The 25,017-nt window shown below is 43.8% G+C and overlaps 1 protein-coding gene across 3 annotated transcripts in view; it reads right to left on the reverse strand.

Moving 5' to 3' along the window:
- The window catches only part of LOC141128477 (C4b-binding protein alpha chain-like), a 365,002-nt gene that overhangs the window by 54,617 nt on the left and 285,368 nt on the right, over positions 1-25,017 (reverse strand). For 2 of the 3 annotated variants that reach the window (XM_073615784.1, XM_073615783.1), the window contains exon 9: positions 16,092-16,274. In XM_073615784.1, coding sequence (XP_073471885.1) covers positions 16,092-16,274 — 183 coding nt within the window. Of the gene's footprint in view, positions 1-16,091; positions 16,275-25,017 lie in introns of those variants that run through there. The other variant, XR_012241699.1, reaches the window with a different exon arrangement.

Raw genomic sequence — 25,017 nt, forward strand, 5'->3', positions numbered from 1 at the left:
AGAAATTGTACATTTACAGAATTGTAAACAAAAGATTTGCATAAAAAAAAAAAAAAAAACCACACACACACAACACACACACCTTCCTATATTTACCATGTTAATAAAATAAAGCTCCAAAGGCTGGGTTCATAACTTTACAGGGTGGCAACAAATCTGCACTGCAATGCATCATACTGTACATGTCATGCTTTGTGGTTCGCAAAATAAAAAAGTGCAAGTACCCTTTTTTTTGTCAATTGTTGTGAACTGGCAGCTAATTTTTGGGCTCAGGTTTTCCCTTCCTTGCTTCTCCCTATGCGCTCCCCTCGCCCCACAACAAACATCTCATTCTTTAATCGTACATCACGGGACACAGAGTAGCTATAGTAATTACTATCTGGGTTATACGCCACCTATAGGTGAATGGACACCAGCACACCCAAAAGATAGGAAGTCCCCATCTATGTAACCCCTCCCATACAGGAAGTACCTCCGTTTTTTCGCCAGTGTCTTCAAGGTGAGGCTCACGATGGATTAGTGCTCTATGCTACAACTGGTCCTGGGGAAGGTCCTGTCAGGATCATGAGGCTATGCATTCGGATCCATTCGATGTGGTAAAGAAAGCCAAGATGGATGGTACCCGAGCCTTGAGAAAGAAGTGAGGTTTTGCCTGTAAAGCGCCTCTTTGGAGCGCTGGACCCTGGGATCTGGACCCTTGAACAGACAAAGAAGCCAAAGGCTGTCCTGGCAGGGTGCTGTACAGGTCCAAGGGTGTGGACCCCAAAGTGCAAGGGGGACCCAGTCCTTGGAGGTCCACAAATGACCTGATCCACCGTGATGGGTGAAGTTTGGATCTAGCTGAGTATTCCAGCAGTATCCTGCGGCGAGAATGTTAAGTTAAAACTCACCCCCCCCAAAAAAAAGGAACACATATGGCTCACTTTAAGGGTTTTTTTTTTTAGTAGCCACATGTCTTGCTTGTGTTTCACCACTAGAGGGTAGTGCTGTCTTATTCACATACCTAGTGTTTTTTTGTCATTCAGGAAATGCTTGTTTTCCAGGCTCCCCGTTGTCTGTGAGGCGGGCAGCACCGCGGTGCCCATCCTGGCGCACTTCTCTACTGCCGTATTGCCCCGTACCGCCAGCATTTTGTTCTATGAAGAATGGGCACGCGCATTGGAAGCCCTAGATAAGGGTTGCAGGGGACACGGGGGCGTGGCCTAAAACGCGGCTGGCGTGCACATGGAGATTGAGTGTGCACGTAGCACAGGGCGCAGGCGCAGCTCAATGGCTATAAAGTTTAACTCGGCTAAAGGTCTGGTGGCTGCTGGATGGACACAGAGCAGGCTGCTGCTGCTGGGACACGTAAGCACTGTGGGGTATGGATACAGGCATTTAACATGGCTACTGGTTATTAGGCTGAGAGGTGAGAGCAGCAATATAGCTGGACTACAGCTCAGCAGTGGATTGAGAACACATACTGTAAGTGCCTCAAATTTTTTTTTGCTTACGGCAATGTCTTCCCGAAAGAAGAGTGGGGGGAACACAGCAGGAACGGGTGCAAGGGCACTGTTGTCAGGGTCTGAGGATCCTAGTCATGCTTCTGCAGTGCTGTCCTCCCCTGAGAGGCCAGAGGTGACTGGCCAATCTGAGCCATTACGGTTGTCGGGCATAGTGGCTACTTCCAACGCATCAGCATTATCTGGTTTGGAAGGTAAAATAGCAGTCATGATCGCGTCTGTCTTCCAAACTGAGAAAAAGCACAAAAGATCTCCTTCTCCTTCTCTTGACCTTCCAGCATTAGAACAAGAATGGGTAGAGGATATAGAGGTGCCACTAGATGACCGGAAAGCAGGTCAAGCAGATGACTCCTCTTCCGGGGAATCAATCTCTGAGGAGCCTTTTTCAGCCTCTCAATCCCAAAGATTGTTAATTCAATCCCTTACAGACTTGGTCCGTTCTGGATTTAAATTGCTCCCAGTAGAGCTGTCCAAAGCCTCCTTTTCCTCCTTAGGTTCTTTGTGGCCCTCGCAGAGTTCACATGCTTTCTCTTTGCACCCGCTGCTGGAGCAGTTAGTATATGCAGATTGGGATCATCCGGATAGAGTTTTTATCCCTCCTAGAAGATTTTCACTTCTGTACCCAATGGAGGAGAAATTCACAAAAAGATGGAGTTTGCCAGCAGTTGATGCTGCTATTTTCTCTGTGAATAGGAGCTTAACCTGTCCGGTAGTTTTTAAGGTTCTGGCTGATAAAAAGCTGGAATCTTTACTTAGAGCTTCATTTTCCATAGCTGGTTCAGCAGCACAACCTGCAGTAGCAGCTATAGGGATTTGTCAGTCCTTGAAGGACCAGTTTAAACGAATTAAAAGTGTTCCTGCTCAAGGAGAAGCTGCTCGCGAGTTGGCGGACCTGCTGAGGGCATTATGCTTTGCGGTTGATGCGCTTAAGGATGCTATTCAGCAAGTGTTACGCTTTGCTCTTTTGTCTGTGCATATGTGCAGAATTCTTTGATTAAAGAATTGGCAGCAGAATTGCCTTGCAAAAAGCTATTGGCAGGTTTTCCCTTTCATGGGGAACGCTTATTCGGAGACGATTTGGATAAGTATATCCAAAAAATTTCAGGTGGTAAGAGTGCACTTTTACCCTTTAAAAGAAGGAATAGGCGTCCTTCATTTAAGCGTTCTAACTCCCCAGCACTGGGTGCCTCAACCTCCAGGCAGTTTCGATGGCCTCCGCTGTCTGGTTCAAGAGGTAAGCCTCAAGGGCAAGGACATGACCAGAAAAAGCCCTGGGTTCAGAGGCCTGCCAAACAAGGTCCTAAAGCCTCCTCATGAAGGAGCGCTCCCACTCATTCGGGTGGGGGGAAGGCTTCTGCAGTTTTCAGAGGCCTGGGGGAAAGGGATTCAGGACAGCTGGGTCAATTCCACAGTCCCATCTCTAGGCTACAAACTAGAGTTTCCACCATTTCAATTTCTAAGGTCAAATGTTCCCAAAGACCTGTTAAAAATAAGATCCTTATTCCAGGCACTGGACCGGATGAGGTCACAAGATGTAATTGTAGTACAATTACGACAGAAGAGTGGTTCATGGGCTTCTATTCAAATCTTTTCACAGTGCCAAAACCGAACGGAGATGCGAGACCCATTCTAGATCTCAAAAATCTGAATCAATTTCTGAACATTCGCTCGTTCCGGATGGAGTCAATCCGGGCAGTCGTGTACACTCTGAGGGAAGGAGAATTTCTAGCATCAACAGACATCAAGGATGCATATCTGCATGTGCCAATTTACCTCTCTCACCAGAAGTTTCTGCGATTCGAGGTAGAGGGGCGTCATTTTCAGTTCGTAGCTTTGCCCTTCGGGTTAGCCCCCGCCCCCTCGGGTGTTCACAAAAGTTCTGGCTCCAATATTAGCAAGACTAAGAGTCCAGGGTATATCAATAATGGCATACCTAGACAAGCTATTACTTATGGATCAGTTGACTGCAGGACTAGACCAAAATGTGTCCAGCACGGTTCAGTATTTGGAACACCTGGGTTGGGTTCTCAACTTGGAGAAGTCAGCCTTATGGCCAGTGCAAAGGCTGGAACACTTGGGTCTGATTACAGACAATCCAGGAAAAGGTATTTTTGCCTGAGACAAAAGCCAGTGCCATAAGGGATCTTGTCCGGGTGGTCAAGGGGAAGAAGGGACCTTCAATTCGCCTTTGTATGAGGTTGCGCGTAAGATGGTAGCTTCATTTGAAGCAATTACCCATGTCCAATTCCACTCAACACCATTGCAAAACATTATTCTGTCTGCTTGGAACAAGAAGATCCAAGCTTTAGATTGTCAGATGTGTCTGTCCCCAAGGGTGCGGCAGTCTCAATTGGTGGTTGGTAGCCAAAAATTTACATTATGGCAAATCCTTCCTGTCAGTGGCTTGGAAGGTGGTGACAATGGATGCCCAACAATATCCTAGAGATTCCAGCAGGTCGTCTGGTGCTAGTGTCGTGGAATGTCAGGTTGCAGTGCTGTCCCGTCAGGATCCAATCCGACAATGCCACAGCTGTGGCTTACATCAACCACCAAGGGGGTACCAGGAGTCAGGCGGCACAGAAAGAGGCGGACCATATCCAGACATGGGCAGAGAAACATGTATCTTTTCTGTCAGCAGTTTTCATTCCAGGAGTGGAGAATTAGCAAGCAGACTTCTTGAGCCGCCAGCAGTTGTTCCTGGGGGAATGGTCCCTACATCCTGAGATTTTTTTTTAACCATTTGCGAAATGTTGGGTACCCCGGACATAGATCTGTTGACGTCCAGGTTCAACAAGAAGTTGGATAGGTTTGTGTGAAGGACAAGGGATTTGCTCACATTCGGAACAGATGCGTTAGTGATTCCTTGGGATCAGTTTTAGCTGATTTATGCATTCCCTCCTGTTCATCTTCTACCGTGACTTTTGCGTAGGATTAGGGAGGAAGGGAAACCAGTAATATTGGTAGCCCCAGCATAGCCCAGAAGGTAATGGTACGCAGAAATTGTAAGATTGGCAGTGGGGAAACCATGATCCCCTTCCACTCCGTCCAGACTTGCTCTCGCAAGGACCAGTATTCCACCCAGCCTTACAGTCGCTAAATTTAACGGTTTGGCTATTGAGGCCCAGATTTTAAAAGATACCTTGATAAATGCGAGGAAACCAGTTTCTAGGACTATTTATTTTAGAATTTGGAAGTACTATATTTCTTGGTGTGAGGCCAAAGAATGGCATCCTCGAAAGTATGTAGGGCTGCAACTAACGATTATTTTCATAATCGATTAGTTGGCCGATTATTGTTTCGATTAATCGGTTAATAACATCAAGAGAAAGTGTGGTGTATAATTTAGTTAGTATGTAAAGTTTTTTTTTTTAAAAAAGGCAATTTATTCTTAAATAGCTCTATGCAGTGGTAAATATAAATAACCAACTATATGGTTAGGAAGCAAAATCTCTAATCCACTCTGAGAATAATAGACAGAAGAGATATACTGTATATACTATTAAAGAGTGAATCTGGTAAGTATCAGACTCAGATCAAATTTTTGTATTAACCACTTGACGACCGCCTCACGCCGATTTACGTCGGTAAGGTGGCACGGACAGGCAGAATCACGTACATACACGTGATCTGCCTTCCGCGGGCGGGGGGTCCAATCGGACCCCCCCCGGTGCCCGAGGCAGCTGCCATTTGTTCCCGGGTGATCAGAGGTGAGGGGGAGGCCATCCATTCGTGGCCACCCCCTCCCGATCGCTCCCGGCGAATGAAAATGCTTCCTCTCCCTCTGTAATGTAAACAGAGGGAGAGGAAGTGATGTCATCCCTCCTCGAGCCGCTCTTTTCGATCCGGCGCCGAGGAGAGAAGACATCCAAGTAAGTGCACCGACACTACACTTCCAGTAGAACACGCCAGGCACACTTTTCACCCCCCATCACCCCCCTGTACCACGGACACCAATAGCAGTTTTTTTTTTTGCATTGGTGTCAGTTTGTGACAGTTATAAGTGTTAGGGCAGTTAGGTTAGCCCCCTTTAGGTCTAGGGTACCCCCCTTTAGGTCCAGGGTACCCCCCTAACCCCCCTAATAAAGGTTAACCCCTTGATCACCCCCTGTCGCCAGTGTCACTAAGCGATTGTTTTTCTGATCGCTGTATTAGTGACACAGGTGACGCTAGTTAGGGAGGTAAGTATATAGGTTCGCTGTCAGTGTTTTATAGCGACAGGGACCCCCATATACTACCTACTAAAGGTTTTAACCCCCTGATTGCTCCCTAGTTAACCCTTTCACCAGCGATCACCGTATAAGTGTTACGGGTGACGCTGGTTAGTTAGTTTGTTTTTTATAGTTTTAGGGCACCCGCCGTTTATTACCTTATAAAGGTTTAACCCCCTAATTGCCCGGCGGTGATAGAAGTTAAGTTTTTAGGGTCAGATAAGGTCTGCGTCGCCCCAGGCAGCGTCAGGTTAGCGCCAGTACCGCTAACACCCATGCACGCAGCATACACCTCCCTTAGTGCTATAGTATCTGAGCGGATCGATATCTGATCCGATCAGATCTATACTAGCGTCCCCAGCAGTTTAGGGTTCCCATAAACAGTGTTAGCGGGATCAGCCCAGATACCTGCTAGCACCTGCGTTTGGCCCCTCGGCCCAGACCTGCCCAGCCCACCCAAGTGCAGTATCGATCGATCACTGACACTTACAAAACACTAAGCACACATAACTGCAGCGTTCGCAGAGTCAGGCCTGATCCCTGCGATCGCTAACAGTTTTTTGGTAGCGTTTTGATACAGTCGCTGACAGTCAGGAGCTTTTTTGCCTGTGAGTCTCACTAGTGTACCCCTAAATTTAGAGCCCAAAATGGCAAATCGAAGGTACACTAGTGAAGAGGCCTACACGTTTCTGAGCATGACAGATAGTGAAGAGGAAGTCACTCATCTGTCAGATTCAGGCTCAGAATACGATCCTGTAGAGGACAGCGGCTCCATGACAGATAGCTCTGATGACGGAGTTGTGGTCCCTGCCAAGGTCAGGCGTACCAGACCCCAATCTTCTTCTTCTGTCCTTGAAGTGCAAGAACCGCAGGGCTCTCGTATAGAGCAGAGAAGTACTAGTGCCGCTATTCCTTCTGGTGAACTGGCAAGCACCAGCGGCCTAGTACACCCTGGTCGTACATCCAGCACTGCAGTATCACGTGGTGACGTGGCGAGTCCCATAAGTGCAGTTCAAGCTGGTGAGGTGGCAAGCACAAGTAGTGTCCCGCTGCCACCAAGAAGACAAAGACAGGCCCGTCGTGCCCATAGGGCCCTTCCTGCTGCATTCGCCAATCCGAATTGGGAACCCACCACTGTTGCAGCACCCGTACTTCCCCCATTCACTGGCCAACCCGGAATTCAGGTGGAAACAGTTGATTTTACGCCACTGGATTTTTATTCGCTGTTTTTCACCGAAGATCTCTATTGATCTATTGTGGACCAAAGCAATTTATACGCTGGTCAACACATCGCCGCTAATCCCCAGTCCTCCTTTGCCAGAGATTGGAGACCAATTACGGTCTCCGAATTTAAGATCTTTCTGGGCCTTTCCCTCAACATGGGCATAAATAAAAAGGGTAAGTTGCGGTCATATTGGTCCACTGACCCAATTTACCATATGCCCGTGTTCTCTGCTTCCATGGCCAGGGCACGATACGAGCAGATTTTGCGGTTCATGCACTTCAATGACAATGAACTCTGTCGTCCTCGTGAAGACCCTGGATACGATCGGCTCTACAAAATTCGGCCCCTCGTAAACCACTTCAACCAACGTTTTGCAGACTTTTTTAGTCACCTTGTTGATCACCAGATTGGAGCATGTGGCACCGTGCGACCTAATCGCCGCGGCTTTCCCCAGCGGCTTGTAGATTCCCGTCTTAGGCTGGAGGAGAGAGCCTGCTTGCAGTGTAATAATTTGCTCGCTATGAAGTGGAGGGATAAGAAGAATGTTTTCGTTCTCACCTCCCTTCATGCAGACACGACGGCCCAAATTACTACGGCGACTAGTGTTGTGGAGAAACCCCTCTGTGTCCACGAATATAACCAAAATATGGGAGGGGTGGACCTCAACGACCAGTTGTTGGCGCAGTACCTAGTTGCCCGTAAGGCCAGACGCTGGTACCAAAAAAGTGTCTGTTAATTTCAATTGGCTTTGCTGAACGCTCATGTGCTATAAAGAGCTTCAGGTCGGACTGGATCCTTCCTTAAATTCCAGGAAGAGATCGTCAGAGCCCTTCTGTATCCAGACGGTGCTCCACCTCACCATCCCCAACCAAATGCAGTAGGCCGGCTGCATGAGAGGCATTTTCCTTATGCCCTCCAGAGTACCCCTACCCAACGAGCCCCCCAAAAAAGAGGTCGTGTCTGTAGCAAGCACGGATTTAGGCGTGACACCCGGTGTTATTGTCCCTCCTGTCCTGGCAATCCTGGTCTTTGCGTGAATGTTTTGAATGCTACCATTCACTAGTTGAGAATTAGCGTAGGGTACAGCACTGCACAGACTAGGACACACTTTCACGGGGTCTCCCAAGATGCCATCGTATTTTGAGAGACCCAAACCTGGTACCAGTTACAAAAGTTAAAGTTACTAAAAAAAAGTGTAAAAAAAAAAAAAAAAAAAAAATATAAAAAAAAAATAAAATAAAAAAAACAAAAATAGTTGTTGTTTTATTGTTCTCTCTCTCTATTGTTCTGCTCTTTTTTACTGTATTCTATTCTGCAATGTTTTATTGTTATTATGTTTTACCATGTTTGCTTTTCAGATATGCAATTTTTTTTATACTTTACTGTGTTTTGTTGGTAACCATTTTATTGTTTTCAGGTACGCCATTCAGCTGCAGAGCAGATTTATATATCATGACAGCAACAGCGTTTGCTCCCACTATATATAAAGCCGTGACTCCAGCGCTGTCGGAGGTGATTTCACCACCACAGTTACATACTTCAGCATATATGCCGAAGCGTGGGGGCAGCAGTGGGTGGAGGAGCGATTTGCTCCTGCCTTTTGCGGGAGGATGCCCCCATGCTTCGGCATATATAAATGGTGCATGTATGCCCATCATTAGAAGTGGGTGGATGAAGGGAGGTATTCTAATGGTGGGCATACCCACCAATCAATATCTTTTTTCGTTCAGCCCACAGGCTGCATGAAAAAAAAGTTTACAATATATGCCCAACAAGGACCAGCAACGTACTGGTATGTTGCTGGACTTTGAGTGGTTATACCAGAATGATGCCTGCAGGTTTAGGTATCATTCTTTTCAGACAGCGGTTGGCTTTCATGTAAAAGCAATCCTAGCGGCTAATTAGCCTCTAGACTGCTTTTATAAGCAGTGGGAGGGAATGCCCCCCCCCCCCACCGTCTTCCATGTTTTTCTCTGGCTCTCCTGTCCCAATAGGGAACCTGAAAATGCAGCCGGTAATTCAGCCAGCTGAACATAGAGCTGATCAGAGACCAGAATGGCTCCAAACAAGTACCTGTCACTACCTATTGCTATCATAGGGGATATTTACATTCCCTGAGATAACAATAAAAATGATTAAAAGACATAAAAATGAAAGGAACAGTTTAAAAATAAGATAAAAAAAAAAAAATAAATAAATAAAAAAAGCACCCCTGTCTCCCCCTGCTCTCGCGCAAAGGCGAATACAAGCGTCGGTCTGGCGTCAAATGTAAACAGCAATTGCACCATGCATGTGAGGTATCACCGCGAAGGTCAGATCGAGGGCAGTAATTTTAGCAGTAGACCTCCTCTGTAAATCTAAAGTGGTAACCTGTAAAGGCTTTTAAAAATGTATCTAGTGTGTCGCCACTGCACATTTGTGCGCAATTTTAAAGCATGTCATGTTTGGTATCCATGTACTCGGCCTAGGATCATCTTTTTTATTTCATCAAACATTTGGGCAATATAATGTGTTTTAGTGCATTAGAATTAAAAAAAGTGTGTGTTTTTTCCCCAAAAAATGCATTTGAAAAATCGCTGCGCAATTACTGTGTGAAAAAAAAAAATGAAACACCCACCATTTTAATCTGTAGGGCATTTGCTTTAAAAAAATAAATATATAATGCTTGGGTGTTCAAAGTAATTTTCTTGCAAAAAAAATAATTTTTTCATGTAAACAAAAAGTGTCAGAAAGGGCTTTGTCTTCAAGTGGTTAGAAGAGTGGGTGATGTGTGACATAAGCTTCTAAATGTTGTGCATAAAATGCCAGGACAGTTCAAAACCCCCCCAAATGACCCCATTTTGGAAAGTAGACACCCCAAGCTATTTGCTGAGAGGCATGTCGAGTCCATGGAATATTTTATATTGTGACACAAGTTGCGGGAAAAAGACAAATTTTTTTTTTTTTTTTATGCACAAAGTTGTCACTAAATGATATATTGCTCAAACATGCATGGGAATATGTGAAATTGCACCCCAAGATAAATTCTGTTGCTTCTCCTGAGTACGGGGATACCACATGTGTGAGACTTTTTGGGAGCCTAGCCGCATACGGCACCCCGAAAACCAAGCACCGCCTTCAGGCTTTCTAAGGGCGGAAATTTTTGATTTCACTCTTCACTGCCTATCACAGTTTCGGAGGCCATGGAATGCCCAGATGGCACAACACCCCCCCCCAAATGACCCCATTTTGGAAAATAGACACCCCAAGCTATTTGCTGAGAGGTATAGTGAGTATTTTGCAGACCTCACTTTTTGTCACAAACTTTTGAAAATTGAAAAAAGAAAAAAAAATACATTTTTCTTGTCTTTCTTCATTTTCAAAAACAAATGAGAGCTGCAAAATACTCACCATGCCTCTCAGCAAATAGCTTGGGGTGTCTACTTTCCAAAATGGGGTCATTTGGGGGGGTTTTGTGCCATCTTGTCATTTTATGGCCTTCAAAACTGTGATAGGTAGTGAAGAGTGAAATAAAAAATGTACGCCCTTAGAAATCCTGAAGGCAGCGATTGGTTTTCGGGGCCCCGTACGCGGTTGACTCCCAAAAAGTCCCACACATGTGGTATCCCCATACTCAGTAGAAGCAGCTGAATGTATTTTGGGGTGCAATTCCACATATGTCCATGGCCTGTGTGAGCAATATATCATTTAGTGACAACTTTGTGCAAAAAAAAAAAAATTTGCCACTTTCCCGCAACTTGTGTCAAAAAATAAAATATTCCATGGACGCAACATGCCTCTCAGCAAATAGCTTAGGAGAAGCAGCTGAATGTATTTTGGGGTGCAATTCCACACATGCCCATGGCCTGTGTGAGCAATATATCATTTAGTGACAACTTTTTGTAAATATTTTTTTTTTTTTGTCATTATTCAATCACTTGGGACGAAAAAAAAAATATATATATTGGGTTCAACATGCCTCTCAGCAATTTCCTTGGGGTGTCTATTTTCCAAAATGGGGTCATTTGGGGGGGTTTGTACTGCCCTGCCATTTTAGCACCTCAAGAAATGACATAGGCAGTCATAAACTAAAAGCTGTGTAAATTCCCGAAAATGTACCCTAGTTTGTAGACGCTATAACTTTTGCGCAAAGCAATAAATATACGCTTATTGACATTTTTTTTACCAAAGACATGTGACCGAATACATTTTGGCCTAAATGTATGACTAAAATTGAGTTTATTGGATTTTTTTTTAGAACAGTAGAAAATATATTTTTTTCAAAATTTTCGTTCTTTTTCCGTTTATAGCGCAAAAAATAAAAAACGGCAGAGGTGATCAAATACCATCAAAAGAAAGCTCTATTTGTGGGAAGAAAAGGACGCAAATTTCGTTTGAGTACAGCATTGCATGACTGCGCAATTAGCAGTTAAAGTGACGCAGTGCCAAATTGGAAAAAGTCCTCTGGTCCTTAGGCAGCCAAATGGTCCGGGGCTGAAGTGGTTAAAAAAACAATGTCTTCCTTCAAAAAAAAAAAAAAAATGTAATTTTAAGAATGTTCGTTTTCGATTTTCTAATTGTTAGTGAGGTCAAACTGACGTTCATTTTCAACCATAGTGACGGGAAAATTTGGAAATAGAAAACTTCTTGGTCAAAGGAATTTTCAGACAGTGTATGTGGTTTTCGTTCAGAGATTACATTCATTTTAAACAGAAATGTTAAAAGCAAGTGAAAATTTCAAACAACATTCTTTCATTCAGCGAATGTATAAAGATTTTTCGTCTGAATATTCTCGTCTGAAAATAGATCCGTGTGGCCAGCATAAGGCTCGGTACACACCTATGCAGTTTGCTTGTGATCTGTTTCTGCAGTGCTTTTTGATTTTTGCACACGTGATTTTGCTGCAATTTGCGTTTTTGCATTTTTTTTGGCCAATTTGTTGTTGGGCAGATTAAAAAACACAAATTGCTGCAAAAACGCATTACATGCTTTTCTGCAGCTTCTCCATTGAAGTATATTGAACCAAAAAAAGCACAGTTTTGCAATAAAAAAGTACCCGCCCCTTTCCAAAACACACAGTGGCTGAAAAAAAGCATAGATGTGAATGTGTCCCATAGCAAACCATGTAAATGAACTGTAGTGCGTTTCTGCAAAAAGCACACGTACTGTAGATGTGAACCAGGTCTAAGATGTTTAGCAAAATAATGGGGTTAAAAAAAAATAAAAATTAGCCCTTTATATAGTACAAAAAAAGCAGATAATCACTACTGTAAGGGGTTCATTTTTTTACTGTAGAACTGTGAAAGTAATATTTACAGTAGTGATTATTTGCTCTTTTTGTACTATAAAGGGCTCATTTTAGTTTTTTTTTTAACCCCATTAGGTTACTGGCTGATTAATCGTTTATGAAAATAATCAATTACTATTTTCATAATCGATTAGTTGTCGATTAATCGATTAGTTGTTTCAGCCCTAAAAGTATGTCATAGGTAGAATTCTTGCTTTCTTGCAGTTGGGGGTAGAAATGAAGCTGGCTTTGAGTACAATCAAGGGTCAGATCTCGGCCTTATCAATATTTTTTCAAAGACCAATTGCTTCCTATTCCTTGGTCCAGGCCTTTATACAAGGGGTAGTTTGTATAACTCCACCAGTTGGGCCCCCTTGTGACACTGGGAATTAAATCTAGTCTTGACGGTTTTGTAGAGACAGGCCTTTGAACCTATTCGGCATATTCCTCTGATCCTCTTGACAAGGAAATAGTTTTTTTGGTCGCAGTGACCTCGGCAAGGAGAGTGTCAGAGTTGGCAGCTGTTTCTTGTAAAGAGCCATATTTAATTATTCATCAGGACAAGGTGGTGTTGCATCCTCATCCGGCTTTTCTGCCTAAGGTGGTGTCAAGCTTTCACCTGAACCAAGATGTCACTCTGTCTTCCTTTTTTCCAGAACCTTGTTCTGCGGTAGAGAGATTGTTGCATTCTCTCGATGTGATGTGAGCTGTCAGAGTCTATCTGAAAATGACAGCTCAGATGCGAAAGCCCGACTCTTTGTTTGTGCTGCCAGAGGGGCCCAGGAAGTGGCAGACAGCATTGAAATCAACTATTTCGCAGTGGATTTGCCAAGTTATTATTCAGGCTTATGGGTTGAAATGAAGAGTTCCACCCTTTCGGGTAAGAGCGCACTCTATCAGAGGAGTAAGTGCCTCATGGGCAGTGCATCATCAAGCCTCTATGGCTCAGATTTGCAAGGCTGTAACTTGGTCATCAGCACATAAATTTCCTAAATTTTGTCAGATGGATGCAAGACGGCAGGAGGATGCTACGTTTGGGCGCAGTGTGCTGCAGGCAGCAGTATAGGTCCTCACGTCTGATGGCGGTCTGCTTTGTATGCGTCTCCCTCCCCTCCGGGGCACTGCTTTGGGACATCCCAGATAGTAATTACTTTCGCTGCTCTGTGTCCCATGATGTACGATAAAGAAAATAGGATTTTTCCTACAGCTTACCTATAAAATTATTTTCTTGGAGTACATCACTGGACACAGAGGGCCCTTCCCCTCTTTACTGGTATAAAGTGTAACAAATAATTCTGCGCTGCCCGGAAAAGTGAGCAGATAACACGGCCAGTAGGATATGTATAATAATAAGAAGAAAATCAAAAAAGTGTAGCGCTAATATGAAAAGTAAAATATCAACATCACATGAACAATGAGGACTGGTGCATCATCAAAATTGAAAAACAAAAACAAAAAAAGACATCAAAATGGAATGTTCTAAGTCCCATTTATAAGAACAACTTCATACGTGGATCATGACAGTGTGCACGTAAAATCTTGAAGTGAGAAAAAGCACCACCACCACCAAAAAAGGCCACAGTGTAATTCCATAAAAAATAAAACAAATTTATTAAAAAGAAATAAACTCACATGTTGAATGGATAAAACAGCGCTGTATAAGTAAAAATGGCGGCAGTGGGGTCCTACCCGATCATCTTGATGTCCAAGGAGACGAAATGAGTCGGGTAGGACCGCACAGACGCCATTTTTACTCATACAGCGCTGTTTTATCCATTCAACATGTGAGTTTATTTCTTTTTAATAAATTTGTTTTATTTTTTATGGAATTACACTATGTGGCCTTTTTTGTTCCTTTCCATTTAACCTAATCGTTATACAATTGGGGCATCACTCCTGAGGGACACAACGGTCTATGGATTATCGCAGGTCTTCCTCGCAACTCCTATAGAATCACACTGGCTGTTTTACAACACAAGCTTGTTTGACCCATTGAACGTACGTTCATTTGGGTTCAAACGTTTCGGTAAGCCTCCCTATTGTTGGTGGTGGTGCTTTTTCTCACTTCAAGATTTTACGTGCACACTGTCATGATCCACGTATGAAGTTGTTCTTATATATGGGACTTAGAACACTCCATTTTGATGTCTTTTTTTTGTTTTTCAATTTTGATGATGCACCAGTCCTCATTGTTCATGTGATGTTGATATTTCACTTTTCATATCAGCTCTACACTTTGATTTTCTCTTTACTGGTATAGCGATCGCTTTGCTACAAAACTGAGGTACTTCCTGTATGGGAGGGGTTATATAGAGGGGGACTTCCTGTCTTTTGGGTGTGCCAGTGTCCATTCACCTACAGGTGGCGTATAACCCAGATAGTAATTACTATAGCTGCTCTGTGTCCCGTGATGTACTCCATGAAAAAGGATTTTACAGGTAAGCTGTAGAAAAAAATCCTATTTCTTCAGGTGTCTTTGCTCAAGTCTAGTGAGGTCACATGACCTTTTTGCCTTCTTCCTTCGGTAGAGGGGGGGTCCTACTAAATGCCAGAGGGAGCAGTAGCTCTCTATAGACTTCACCTATAAGTCCAGGGTGAAGGGGGAGGGGTACAGCCTTAACATTCAGGGCTTACAGGAAGGGGATTAAATGACACTGGGCTTTGACGCAACACATGAAATATTGTACTATATTGCATGTGTAGTAATGCATCACTAGAGACCAGAAATGTGTTGAAAAGCCCCCAAATTATTCTTAATACTCTAATGTATGTGGGGATACATAATATGTGTAGTAAATATACATCATAATGTTTTGTATTTGTGCATAGTGTGTGTCTGCACGGTTTGTGTATAAGGATGTATTTTATTTTATTATATTTTTTTTGGTTCCTTTACAATAATTACCATCACCAGGGGGTGACAAGTTTCCTGGTGGCAGTATATGCCAGTGATTACAGCTCCTCTTTAGAAGGCATAAGGGTCCCCAGATGTCTTCATTTTGTGCTGAAAAAATAAATTAAAGTGGAAGTCCAGGCTTCCAAAAATCTGGATAGTTAGTATAGGGCTTAGAATGGGGGTGGGAGCAGGTTTAAGCTTAGATAGTATTAGCCCAGACTTCCACTTTTAGGAAATTATTATGGTCTTATTTAGCCTTCCCTTCCTTCCCTGGTTCCTCCTTTCCTACCTATAAACTTGCTTATGATAATTTTTAAAATCATTAATTTCATTACGTTATTTTAGACCCAGTGACAATCACTGGGCCTCTGTGCTTCTATATGTAATGCAGGCAGATCATGGCTGCATTGTGGTTCAGTACAAAGCTTACCTAAAACTTTACAGCAACTTGCCTTCATATTCCTCTCACGAGCCCGAAGCCCTGATGCTGGCTCTTGAGAAAAAATGTAAACAAAATCAAAATGCCTTGATAAGTGGGTGTCAGCCAGCAGACTGCCTAAGGTAATGTCCACATGTGATGCTGAGCTTTCATGATTTAAAGAACTTAAATCCAATGAATTAAAGGGGCAGGCCAGGGACAGAGAGGGTAGTGATGAAAGCATTATATGATGGATGTCCTCCAGCCAGTAAATGAATCAGGTTCTGACTTGCTGAAGCTCTATTTGGAATTGTGAGAGAATCACTGTGCAGTGAAATCAATTTCAGTAAAGGCAGAAACCTGTACAACTGTGCAAGACTGAAGTTAGGCTTTAAGTACTCCTAAATCAAAAATTCGCATTTATTACCACTACCTTCTAATGATTTTAAAACACACTTATGTTGTGAAATGCAGTAACAAAAGTACTGTGTGAGATTTGAATATATATGCAAAAAAAAACAAACAAAAAAAACTTAACTTTTGTGGAAAGGAAAACACCATGCAAAATGTACATACCAACACACTCAGGGGCAGCAGAACTCCAATTTCCATAAGAGGTGCAAACTATAGAAGGTTGTCCTATAAGTGAACTTGTGTTTTCATTGCACTGGTATGTTACAACGTCTTTGTAAGCATATTGTCCCTTTACAGGGCGAAATAATCCATTTGTAATAGCATTTGGAGGTGCACAACTCGGAACTGCAGAAATAAAAGAAGAAATTTGCCTTTAGCAAATCAGCCCCATAATAGAAAGTGAAAGAAAATCTATCCAAAGCGAGAATAAAGCTGGTTATAAATGGATCGAAATTCAACTGGTTCAGTAGGGACCAGCCAAATTTTGATCCACATCCGCTCCCATTCAACAGGCATATTGGAAAATTTTTGCACGATTAGCAGAGCCCCCCCGCCGTCCGAATACGATGGGGGTTATTTACAAAAGGCAAATCCACTTTGCACTGCAAGTGTACTTGAAAGTGCACTTTGAAGTGCAGTCACTCTAAATCTAAGGGGTAGATCTGAAATGAGTGGAAGCTCTGCTAATTTTATCATCCAATCATGTACAAGCTAAAATGCTGTTTTTTGTTTTCCTTGCATGTCCCCCTCGGATCTACAGCGACTTTACTTCCAAGTGCACTGTCAGTGCAAAGTGGATTTTCCTTTAGTAAATAACCCCAAATATCTCAGCGGGGAGGATTTCTCTATTAACCTCCTCATCTCCTGTTCTAACAACAATGGTAAATATGTTGACTTCCCCACTTTGTTACATAGCTAGTCTGGCTGAAATAAAGACACAAGCCCATCTAGTTCAACTAAAAAAATGGTATACTGTAAAATATATTATATATATATATTTTTTTTTATTTACAATCCTATATACACAATCCTATACCCACAGTTGATCCAGAGGAAGGCAACAAAAACTCAGAAATGCATGATCAAATTTTCTCCAGCAGGGGAGAATATTCCTTCCTGATCCCCCAAGAGACAAATCAGATATTCCCTGGATCAACTTTACCTATATATATGTTAGTATCCAGTTATATTATATACAATACATTAAATAATCCAGTCCTTTTTTAAAGTAATCTACTGAGCTGGACAGAACGACACTATTCCCCATTTTCACAGCTCTTACTGTGAAGAAACCTTTCCTTATTTGGAGATTAAATCTCTTTGCCTCCAAACGTAAAGTGTGCCCCCTTGTCCTCTGTGATGACCTTAAAGTAAATACAGTATATGGATTACTTATGTATTTATATGTTGATCATATCCTCCCTTAACCTGCATTTGTACGTGCATATATGTGGGAATGGCCTGAATTTTTTTATTTTTTTGGGGGGGGCGGGGAGACTATGTGTTTGGGTGTAACTTTTTTTCCAACACATAGGGGACAGAAAGTCCCCTTTGTAATGATTTTTAGGTGATGACACATGCAGGGTCTAAAAGACATGCATGTCTCCTCTATGCTGCACTGAATGTACTGGCATGGCCGAAACTGGGGGGGACAGGGACATGTGCCCCGGGGGAGGCATTGAGAGGTGCGCTGCAGCTGGTACTGATCCTCCTGCATCAGCTGAAAGGCCACTTCTCCTCTACCTCCCACTAGCATTCAGCTGCTGGAGGAAGATACAGGGATCGGTACCTCTAAATGCCGACCCAGCTGCCCCTCCTGTTCCTGCCCCTTCTTCAGCTGACGCCCTTCTCCACTCTGGTCCCCCCCTTTCTCTTGTCTCCTCGCAGCGCTCACTTTCTCTCCCTGGCTAGTTGTGCAATGCAGGCTGAATAATGGCATGATCCTCAGCACGGAGAAGCTCATCATACGATCAGAAAGACAGCCACACAAAGTTATAACATAACCTTCCTTGGCACTCGTTCTCCTGGCCTCCCCCCCCCCCCCCCCCGCTCTCCATCTAGATTCTCCATGGCAGCAGACACGTTGGAGAGCTGGAGAAGGAAAGACCAGGAGAACGAGTGCCGAGGAAGGTTTCCGATTTTCCGATCGTATGATCGTATGATGAGCTTCTTCGTGCTGAGGATCATGTCATTATTCAGCCAGCACTGCACAACTAGCTAGGGAGAGGAGGTGAGCGCTGGGGGGGGGGGGGTACCAAAGGAGCGGGGGGGGGGGGGGGGCAAGGGGGGAACCAGAGGAGCAGGGGAAAACCAGAGAAGCAGGGGAAAACCAGAGAAGCAGGGGAAAACCAGAGAAGCAGGGGAAAACCAGAGAAGCAGGGGAAAACCAGAGAAGCAGGGGGGGAACCAGAGAAGCAGAGGGGGAACCAGAGAAGCAGAGGGGGAACCAGAGAAGCAGAGGGGGAACCAGAGGCACACGAGGGAACAAGCAGAGCACCGGGCACGGGGAGGGGACACACAACTGACTCAACAACTATGGCCTGGGATTTTCCCACTTTACTGCCAAATCCCCCTGTCTATTGTGTTAGCTGCCCTGCTTGCATTATCTCTTTCACACGGGCGGGCGGACTTTGCCAGCAGATCCACCTGCTTAGCATGGGATTTCTCCGCTGATCCCTACTGAACAGGCGGATTACAGGTCTGTGTCCACTCTGCCTATACAGAGTGGACACAGACACAGCCCGCTTTCCTCTATGTGCAGTCGGATGTAAACAGACTGCCTGTCTGCCCCATCTGTCTATTTTTAGCAGATAGGATTGGTTCGGATGTCGGCGGGGGTCAACACATCCATTTACAAGCACCACTCCTTGGAGGGCAGTGGAGGGTCCGCCTAAAAAACTGACAGACGGTGGACCCCCCGTGTGAAATAGGCCTTACACTGCCAAATTTCTGAATGCTGGAGAAGCCACTATCCATGGGCATAGCATCAGGGGTCGCAATCGCAACCCCACTTATGCTCCCATGGTACCTCCCTGCAACATTGGACAGGAGGGGTGGCATTTACTAGAACCAATTACCTATATTGTCTTCCTGCAGCAGCTAAATGCTGGCTTCTCCTGGGATCGTAGTCATAACCAATAACAATTGATATTTAATAACATTATATTATTTGAATGAATAATACTTCGTAAAATATCTGTGGTTTAAATTGGCCGTGGCCTTTTATTTATAGGTATAAATTATAAATCAATTCATATTAACTTTTTTTTTTTTTTTTTAAAAAACATTTTATTGAGTTTTCACAGATTACATATCTCATTACAGTGGTAATCTTTTACAAGAGGATGTATTCCACAGTCAACATATAGTTTCACAAAAAGAATAAACTAAACAGTATCAAGTAGATGATAATATCGAACAGAAGTTCAGAGGCCTATAATTCAAATACAAATACATCACATGCTATAAAAATGAAAATGAGAAAGAACAATTCCTTTATTTTTACACGGAATGTTATGGTTATGTATACTGAGCATATCATGAATGTATTAAAATCTTCACTAACCGCATGAGGTTATATGGTATTTTCTAAGTAGGAGTGTGATATAGGGTATTTGTAATGCAAATTGTCTTAACCGACTGTATTAGATCTACCCATATCCCTGGGCACCCCTATAGGGTACTGACTGTGCCCAGTGCGGGTGTATTGATTCACCTATTAGAAGGGTATGTCGGTTTTGTGTATCATGTAAGGTGGGATTCCTCACATGTCAAAGCAGGTGATGGATAAAAGTGAGTAGGCTATTCATTCGACAGGGAATTATGAGTGAGAGAAAGGGGGGGGGGGAGGAGGAAGACGGAGGGATAGGACGATACGTTTATTTATTTGTTTGTGAGGGAATGAACTATCTGGCCTGTATTATCGTCTGAATTATTGCTTGGGAGATTGGTCTGTGCGTACGTTAGTTGCGATTTTTTGAAATGAGCACAACATGCCCATGTTTCTTTATATTTAGATGGTGAATCAGAGTTTTGATGTATGAGATTTTCTATGTCAGCCAGTCTGTCCACTCTCCGAATCCACTCTGGGATTGAGGGAGGGGACATGCTTCTCCAATGAACGGGGATGCATAGGTTCGCCGCATTAATGAGATTTAGAATCAGCGACTTCTTGTATACACGTTGGGGAATCGAGGTATGGTGAAGTAGGTATTGCGCCGGGGTATAGTCTGGGGTGTATGTTGTGATCTGAGTGATTAGGCTGTGGATGTCAGCCCAATAAGATTGAATGAGAGGGCATTCCCACCAAATGTGGAGGAGTGAGCCTCTGGCTGTGTTACATCTCCAACACTTGGGAGATATATTAGGTAGAAATTTGTTAATTTTGTCAGGAGTCCTATACCATTTTGAATAGATTTTGAACCTGCATTCCTGTGTTGCTATGTTGATGGAACCTTTATGAATTTGATAGTGCACATTTCTCCAGTCGTCTGGGGTTAGGGTTATGTTCAAGTCCGTCTCCCATTGTTTTATCAGTTTATCCTCTTTGATGTCTTGAGGTGTAAAGAAAAATGCGTGAATGGTCGAGATGAGGTGTCTTTGGGGTTCATTACTGTAGCATAAAAGTTCGAAGGGTGTGAGTTCCCTATGTATATTTTCTTTGTGTTGGAGGCTCTGCAGAAAGTGACGGATCTGTAGGTATTTATAGAAGGGGATATGATAGTCTGGGAATTTGTTTATCAGAGCTTGGTGTGTCAATAGAGTTCCTTGATGGAACATTTGTTGTGCTAGGAGTCTGGGTCTGTGTGGGTTCTTGGTTGGGCGGATTAGGGTGACACCCGGTGAAAATTCCGGGTTATCTTCTATAGGGGTCATTGGTCCCGATATGGGTTGAATCTTAAGTATTTTGCACGACTCTTTAAAGTTTAATAGGGTGGAATTAATTAGGGGGTTCAAAGCGGCAGTTTTCGGGATTTGTTTTGAATTGATCCAAGGGAGAAGTTTCAACGGGATCTCGGTAAAGGCATTTTCAATATGCACCCACTCTTTTTCTTTGCTGTGTACATGCCAGTCCACAATTCTGACTAGATGGCAGACCCGGTAATAAGTTTGTATGTCCGGAACCTGCAGTCCTCCTTGTAATTTGGGAGTCGTCAGTCTGTGCCAGTTCAATCTGGGCTGTTTGGATAGCCAAATGAATTTCCTGCAAATTCTTTTGTATGTGGCAAAGAAAGAGTGTGGGATCAGTATAGGGATGGTTTGAAGAAGGTAAAGCAACCTAGGTAGAACGTTCATTTTCAAGATAGCTATCCTTCCAAACCATGAAAATGGTCCAGCTTGCCACTTTTGGAGATCATTTTGGATGGTTTGTAGGATAGGTAAAAAGTTTAGCCTGAACAGTTCTGACAGGTTGGTGGGGATTTTAATGCCTAGGTACTTTATGGCTTGTGTTTCCCATCCAAAAGGAAAGTTATGTTTGCATTGTGGGACTGTCTCGTTTGTCAGTGATATATTGAGTGCTTTGGATTTAGAGAAGTTTATTTGTAAGTTCGATAGGGATTTAAAGAGTGCAAAGTCTTTGAGCAGGTTCGGGATGGTAGTGGTTGGTTCTGTAAGGAAGAGGAGGACATCGTCCGCGTATGCGGCTACTTTGTATTGTTTTAGGTTAATTTGAATGCCTTTAATGTCTGGGTTATCTCTAATGCTGCGTAGCATGGGTTCCATTGTTAGTATAAAAATCAAGGGGGATAAGGGGCATCCCTGTCTAGTACCATTGGACACGGAGAAGGCGCTCGACAAGCCACCATTCACTCTAACTTTAGCTGTGGGAGAGGAATAAAGAGTCAAAATCATGTTGATTAGTCTCGGTGGGAGGCCTATTGATTGTAGGGTAGCTTCCATAAAGTCCCATGCCACCCTGTCGAACGCCTTCTCCCCGTCCAAGGATAGGAAGAAGCCCTTAGTATTAGTGGAAGTCAACCAATGGTGTACATTTAGGGCTTTGGAGGTATTGTCTTTAGCTTCTCTGCCGGGGACAAAACCGACTTGGTCTGTGGTAATTAAATTTGGGATCAGGGGTAGAAGACGATTTGCTATGGCTTTGGCGTATAATTTAACGTCTACATTTAGTAGAGAAATGGGGCGGTAGTTAGAAACCAATTTGTCATCTTTCCCTGGTTTGGGGATAAGGGTGATATGGGCCTCCAATATATCTTTGGAGGCCGTACTGGTAGGAGAGAGGTTGTTAAAGGCCTTAACAAGGTGAGGTATTAGTAGATCAGGGAAGGATTTGTAGTACCCGACCGTCAGCCCATCTGGGCCGGGGCTTTTGCCCGGTTTCATCTGTTTTAATGCCAGTGTGATCTCTTCCATCGTCAAGGGGATGTCTAGAGATGCCGACAAATTGTTCCGCTATGTCTTCGGATTTGACTATTGTTTTACCCGAAGGGTCTACAATTGAGTGTATGGTGTGGGCCGCTTTTTTAGCTTGTAATGCTCTAGCCAACATCTTCCCTGATTTGTTGCCAAACTCATAAAAGCATTTTTGTGTAAGCATATATTTACGTTTGACGTTTTTGTGTAGTTCTTCTAAAAGTTCGTTTCGCAGTTGTGTCAGTTCAGTCAGTGCTTCTAGAGCTAGAGATGCCTTGTGTTTCCGTTCTAATAGAGAAATGCGGGTAGTTAGTTCCTCCAATTTTGCTTTCCTTTGTCTATTTCTATGCGCGGCCTGTGACAAGAATGTGCCTCTTATAACACATTTATGTGCAGCCCAGACTATTTCCGGAGAAGAATCGCCATGTCCATTTTCTGTAAAGTAGTTATGTAGGTGTTTGGAGATGGTGTGCGAGATTTCAGTATCTATGAGTAGGGAGTTGTCTAAGCGCCAGATGTGAGAATGGTTACTTTTGTTAGGAATGTGAAGGATCATGGAAACGGGGTTGTGGTCCGCAAGTATCATTGGTTCAATTGTGGACTTATGAAGTAATGAAAGATCATTTTGGGAGATGAAGAAGTAGTCTATCCCGGAATATTTGGAGTCTGGTTGGGGGAAGAAGGTAAAGTCTTTACCATGTGGGTGTAGTGTGCGCCAGGCATCGTGTAATAATAATACTCTGAATTGTGTTTTTATTGCACGTAAAGCCCTATAGGTAGAGGAAGAGGTGCCATTGGATGTATCGAGGGAAGGATCGAGAGGGATATTAAAGTCACCGCCTACTATAAGACTGCCCGTGCTAAAAGTCGTGAGGAGTTGCAGTGTGTTGCGGAAGAATGTTACTTGTTGTGAATTTGGAGCGTATAGGTTGGCGATGGTAAAGGTTTTGTTGTGCAAGGAGCCTTTGATGAAAAGGAATCTACCCAGAGGGTCTCGTTGCACATAAGTGACGATGAATGGGCAGTGTTTTGATATAAGGATGCACACTCCTTTCGATTTGGCTTCATTATTGGTTGCATGGTATACAGTTGGAAAGTGTTTGTTCCGTAGTTTGGGGATTGCATCTGATCTGAAGTGTGTTTCTTGGATAAGCGCGATATGGGTGTTGGATTTCTGTAAAGAGGTAAGTAGAAGAGACCGTTTTTCGGGTGTGTTTAGGCCCTGTATATTCATAGAGCGCAGTGTGAGTGTTGAGTAAGGTGGGGTTTGCGCAGTGGCTAGGTTGATGGGGTCCATGACCTCCGTCGGGGTCAGGGGGAAGGGTTTTGCACTTAGGGACTATGTGTTGGGGAGGTGTGCTTTTCGGAGTTAGCAGTAGCTTAAGTTGTCGTGAATGGAGCACAAAGAAAAGACCGATGAGGCAGCAGAGGTTTTAATCAAGTCTGCTGTCTCTTTATTAGAGAGTAATCGGTCAGGTACAGAGTACTGATGGTTCCCAATCCGTGGAGTCCGGGTTGGTGAACTTCACTGCAGCTGTGTGGGGGTTGGTAAAGATCTGGCACAAGTGAGTTATTAGTGTAGTTAGGTACGGAGACAGGTGTAGCCTGCCATCCTATGACCATTGGTATTTGATTACGGTGGTGTGTGGTATTTGTTAGTAGCTCAATGTAGAGGATACTGGACTCGTCAGTTGTTTGAGTAAGGTCGGGGCAGGGGTCTGGGAGAGAAGAGCGTCCAGGTGAATGTAATATTACTTAAAATAGGAGTAGTAGAAAAGTGTCAACCAATTCGGGAAGTATACATTCATATGAAAGTGGTTCGAGTTCTGTTTTCCAGTCCGGTCTCATATTTATATAATCTCATACTTCTGGGCCTTCCGCCACGTTCCCCGGGGGGTGTAGTTGGAGAGCCAGGGTGTAAGGCAGTAAGAAAGTACTTTTTAGTTGCATAGTGGAGTGGGGGTCTATCAGACCCAGCTTCACTTCAGTTGCTGTCTTGTACCCAGTCTTCTTGTAGGCCTTAAACAAAAACTACATAAACATTATAGTCATAACATGAGGTATCAACTTACCCTTAAATAAAACATAACTGAATACCTTAAAAGAAAAAGTAGAACACTCATAAAATTACGTGCAGGGGAAGTAATATTCAGTGATGCAGTGTCCTGCGGAGCTGCCGTTGGAAACTCAGAGGGAGGCGGTACGCTGTATAGGAAAGTACCTGAGTGGGGCGAGAAGTCAAGTGTCCCATAACTCCCGCAGGTGCAGGTAGATTCGGACTTAGGGCGGATCCAGATACTCTCGTATTCGGTAGTCCAGGGAGGTTGGTCATTCCCAACCACGAGAACTTGGTCGTACAAGTGGTCATTTCGTGTCCGTGTATGACTTTGTGCAGGAAACGTCATCTGGGCTCCGTTCCCTGCGCAGAAGGGCGTGCGGTATGCAATATCTCAGTTCCACTAGCGAGCAGTAGGGCGTTGCCGAGCCATGGGGGATCCAGGTGAGGTGGGTCGCTGCTTGGTGTCAGGAGCCGAGATGTGTCCGTAGATCTAAGGGGGTCCTATGGTGAGCAGGATGTGGTCACTGAGGCTGGTGGGTAGCAGACTTTGTCAGGCGTTGTAATCGGGCCATCTTTTGACATCTGTATCCGGCGCATCAATTATGATGAGAGTGTGAGGTGCCGGAAGCTGTTGTGTTGTCTTGGAGATCAATTACA

The sequence above is a fragment of the Aquarana catesbeiana genome, linkage group LG02 (genome assembly GCF_042186555.1).
Source record: "Aquarana catesbeiana isolate 2022-GZ linkage group LG02, ASM4218655v1, whole genome shotgun sequence".
Lineage (NCBI taxonomy): Eukaryota > Metazoa > Chordata > Amphibia > Anura > Ranidae > Aquarana > Aquarana catesbeiana.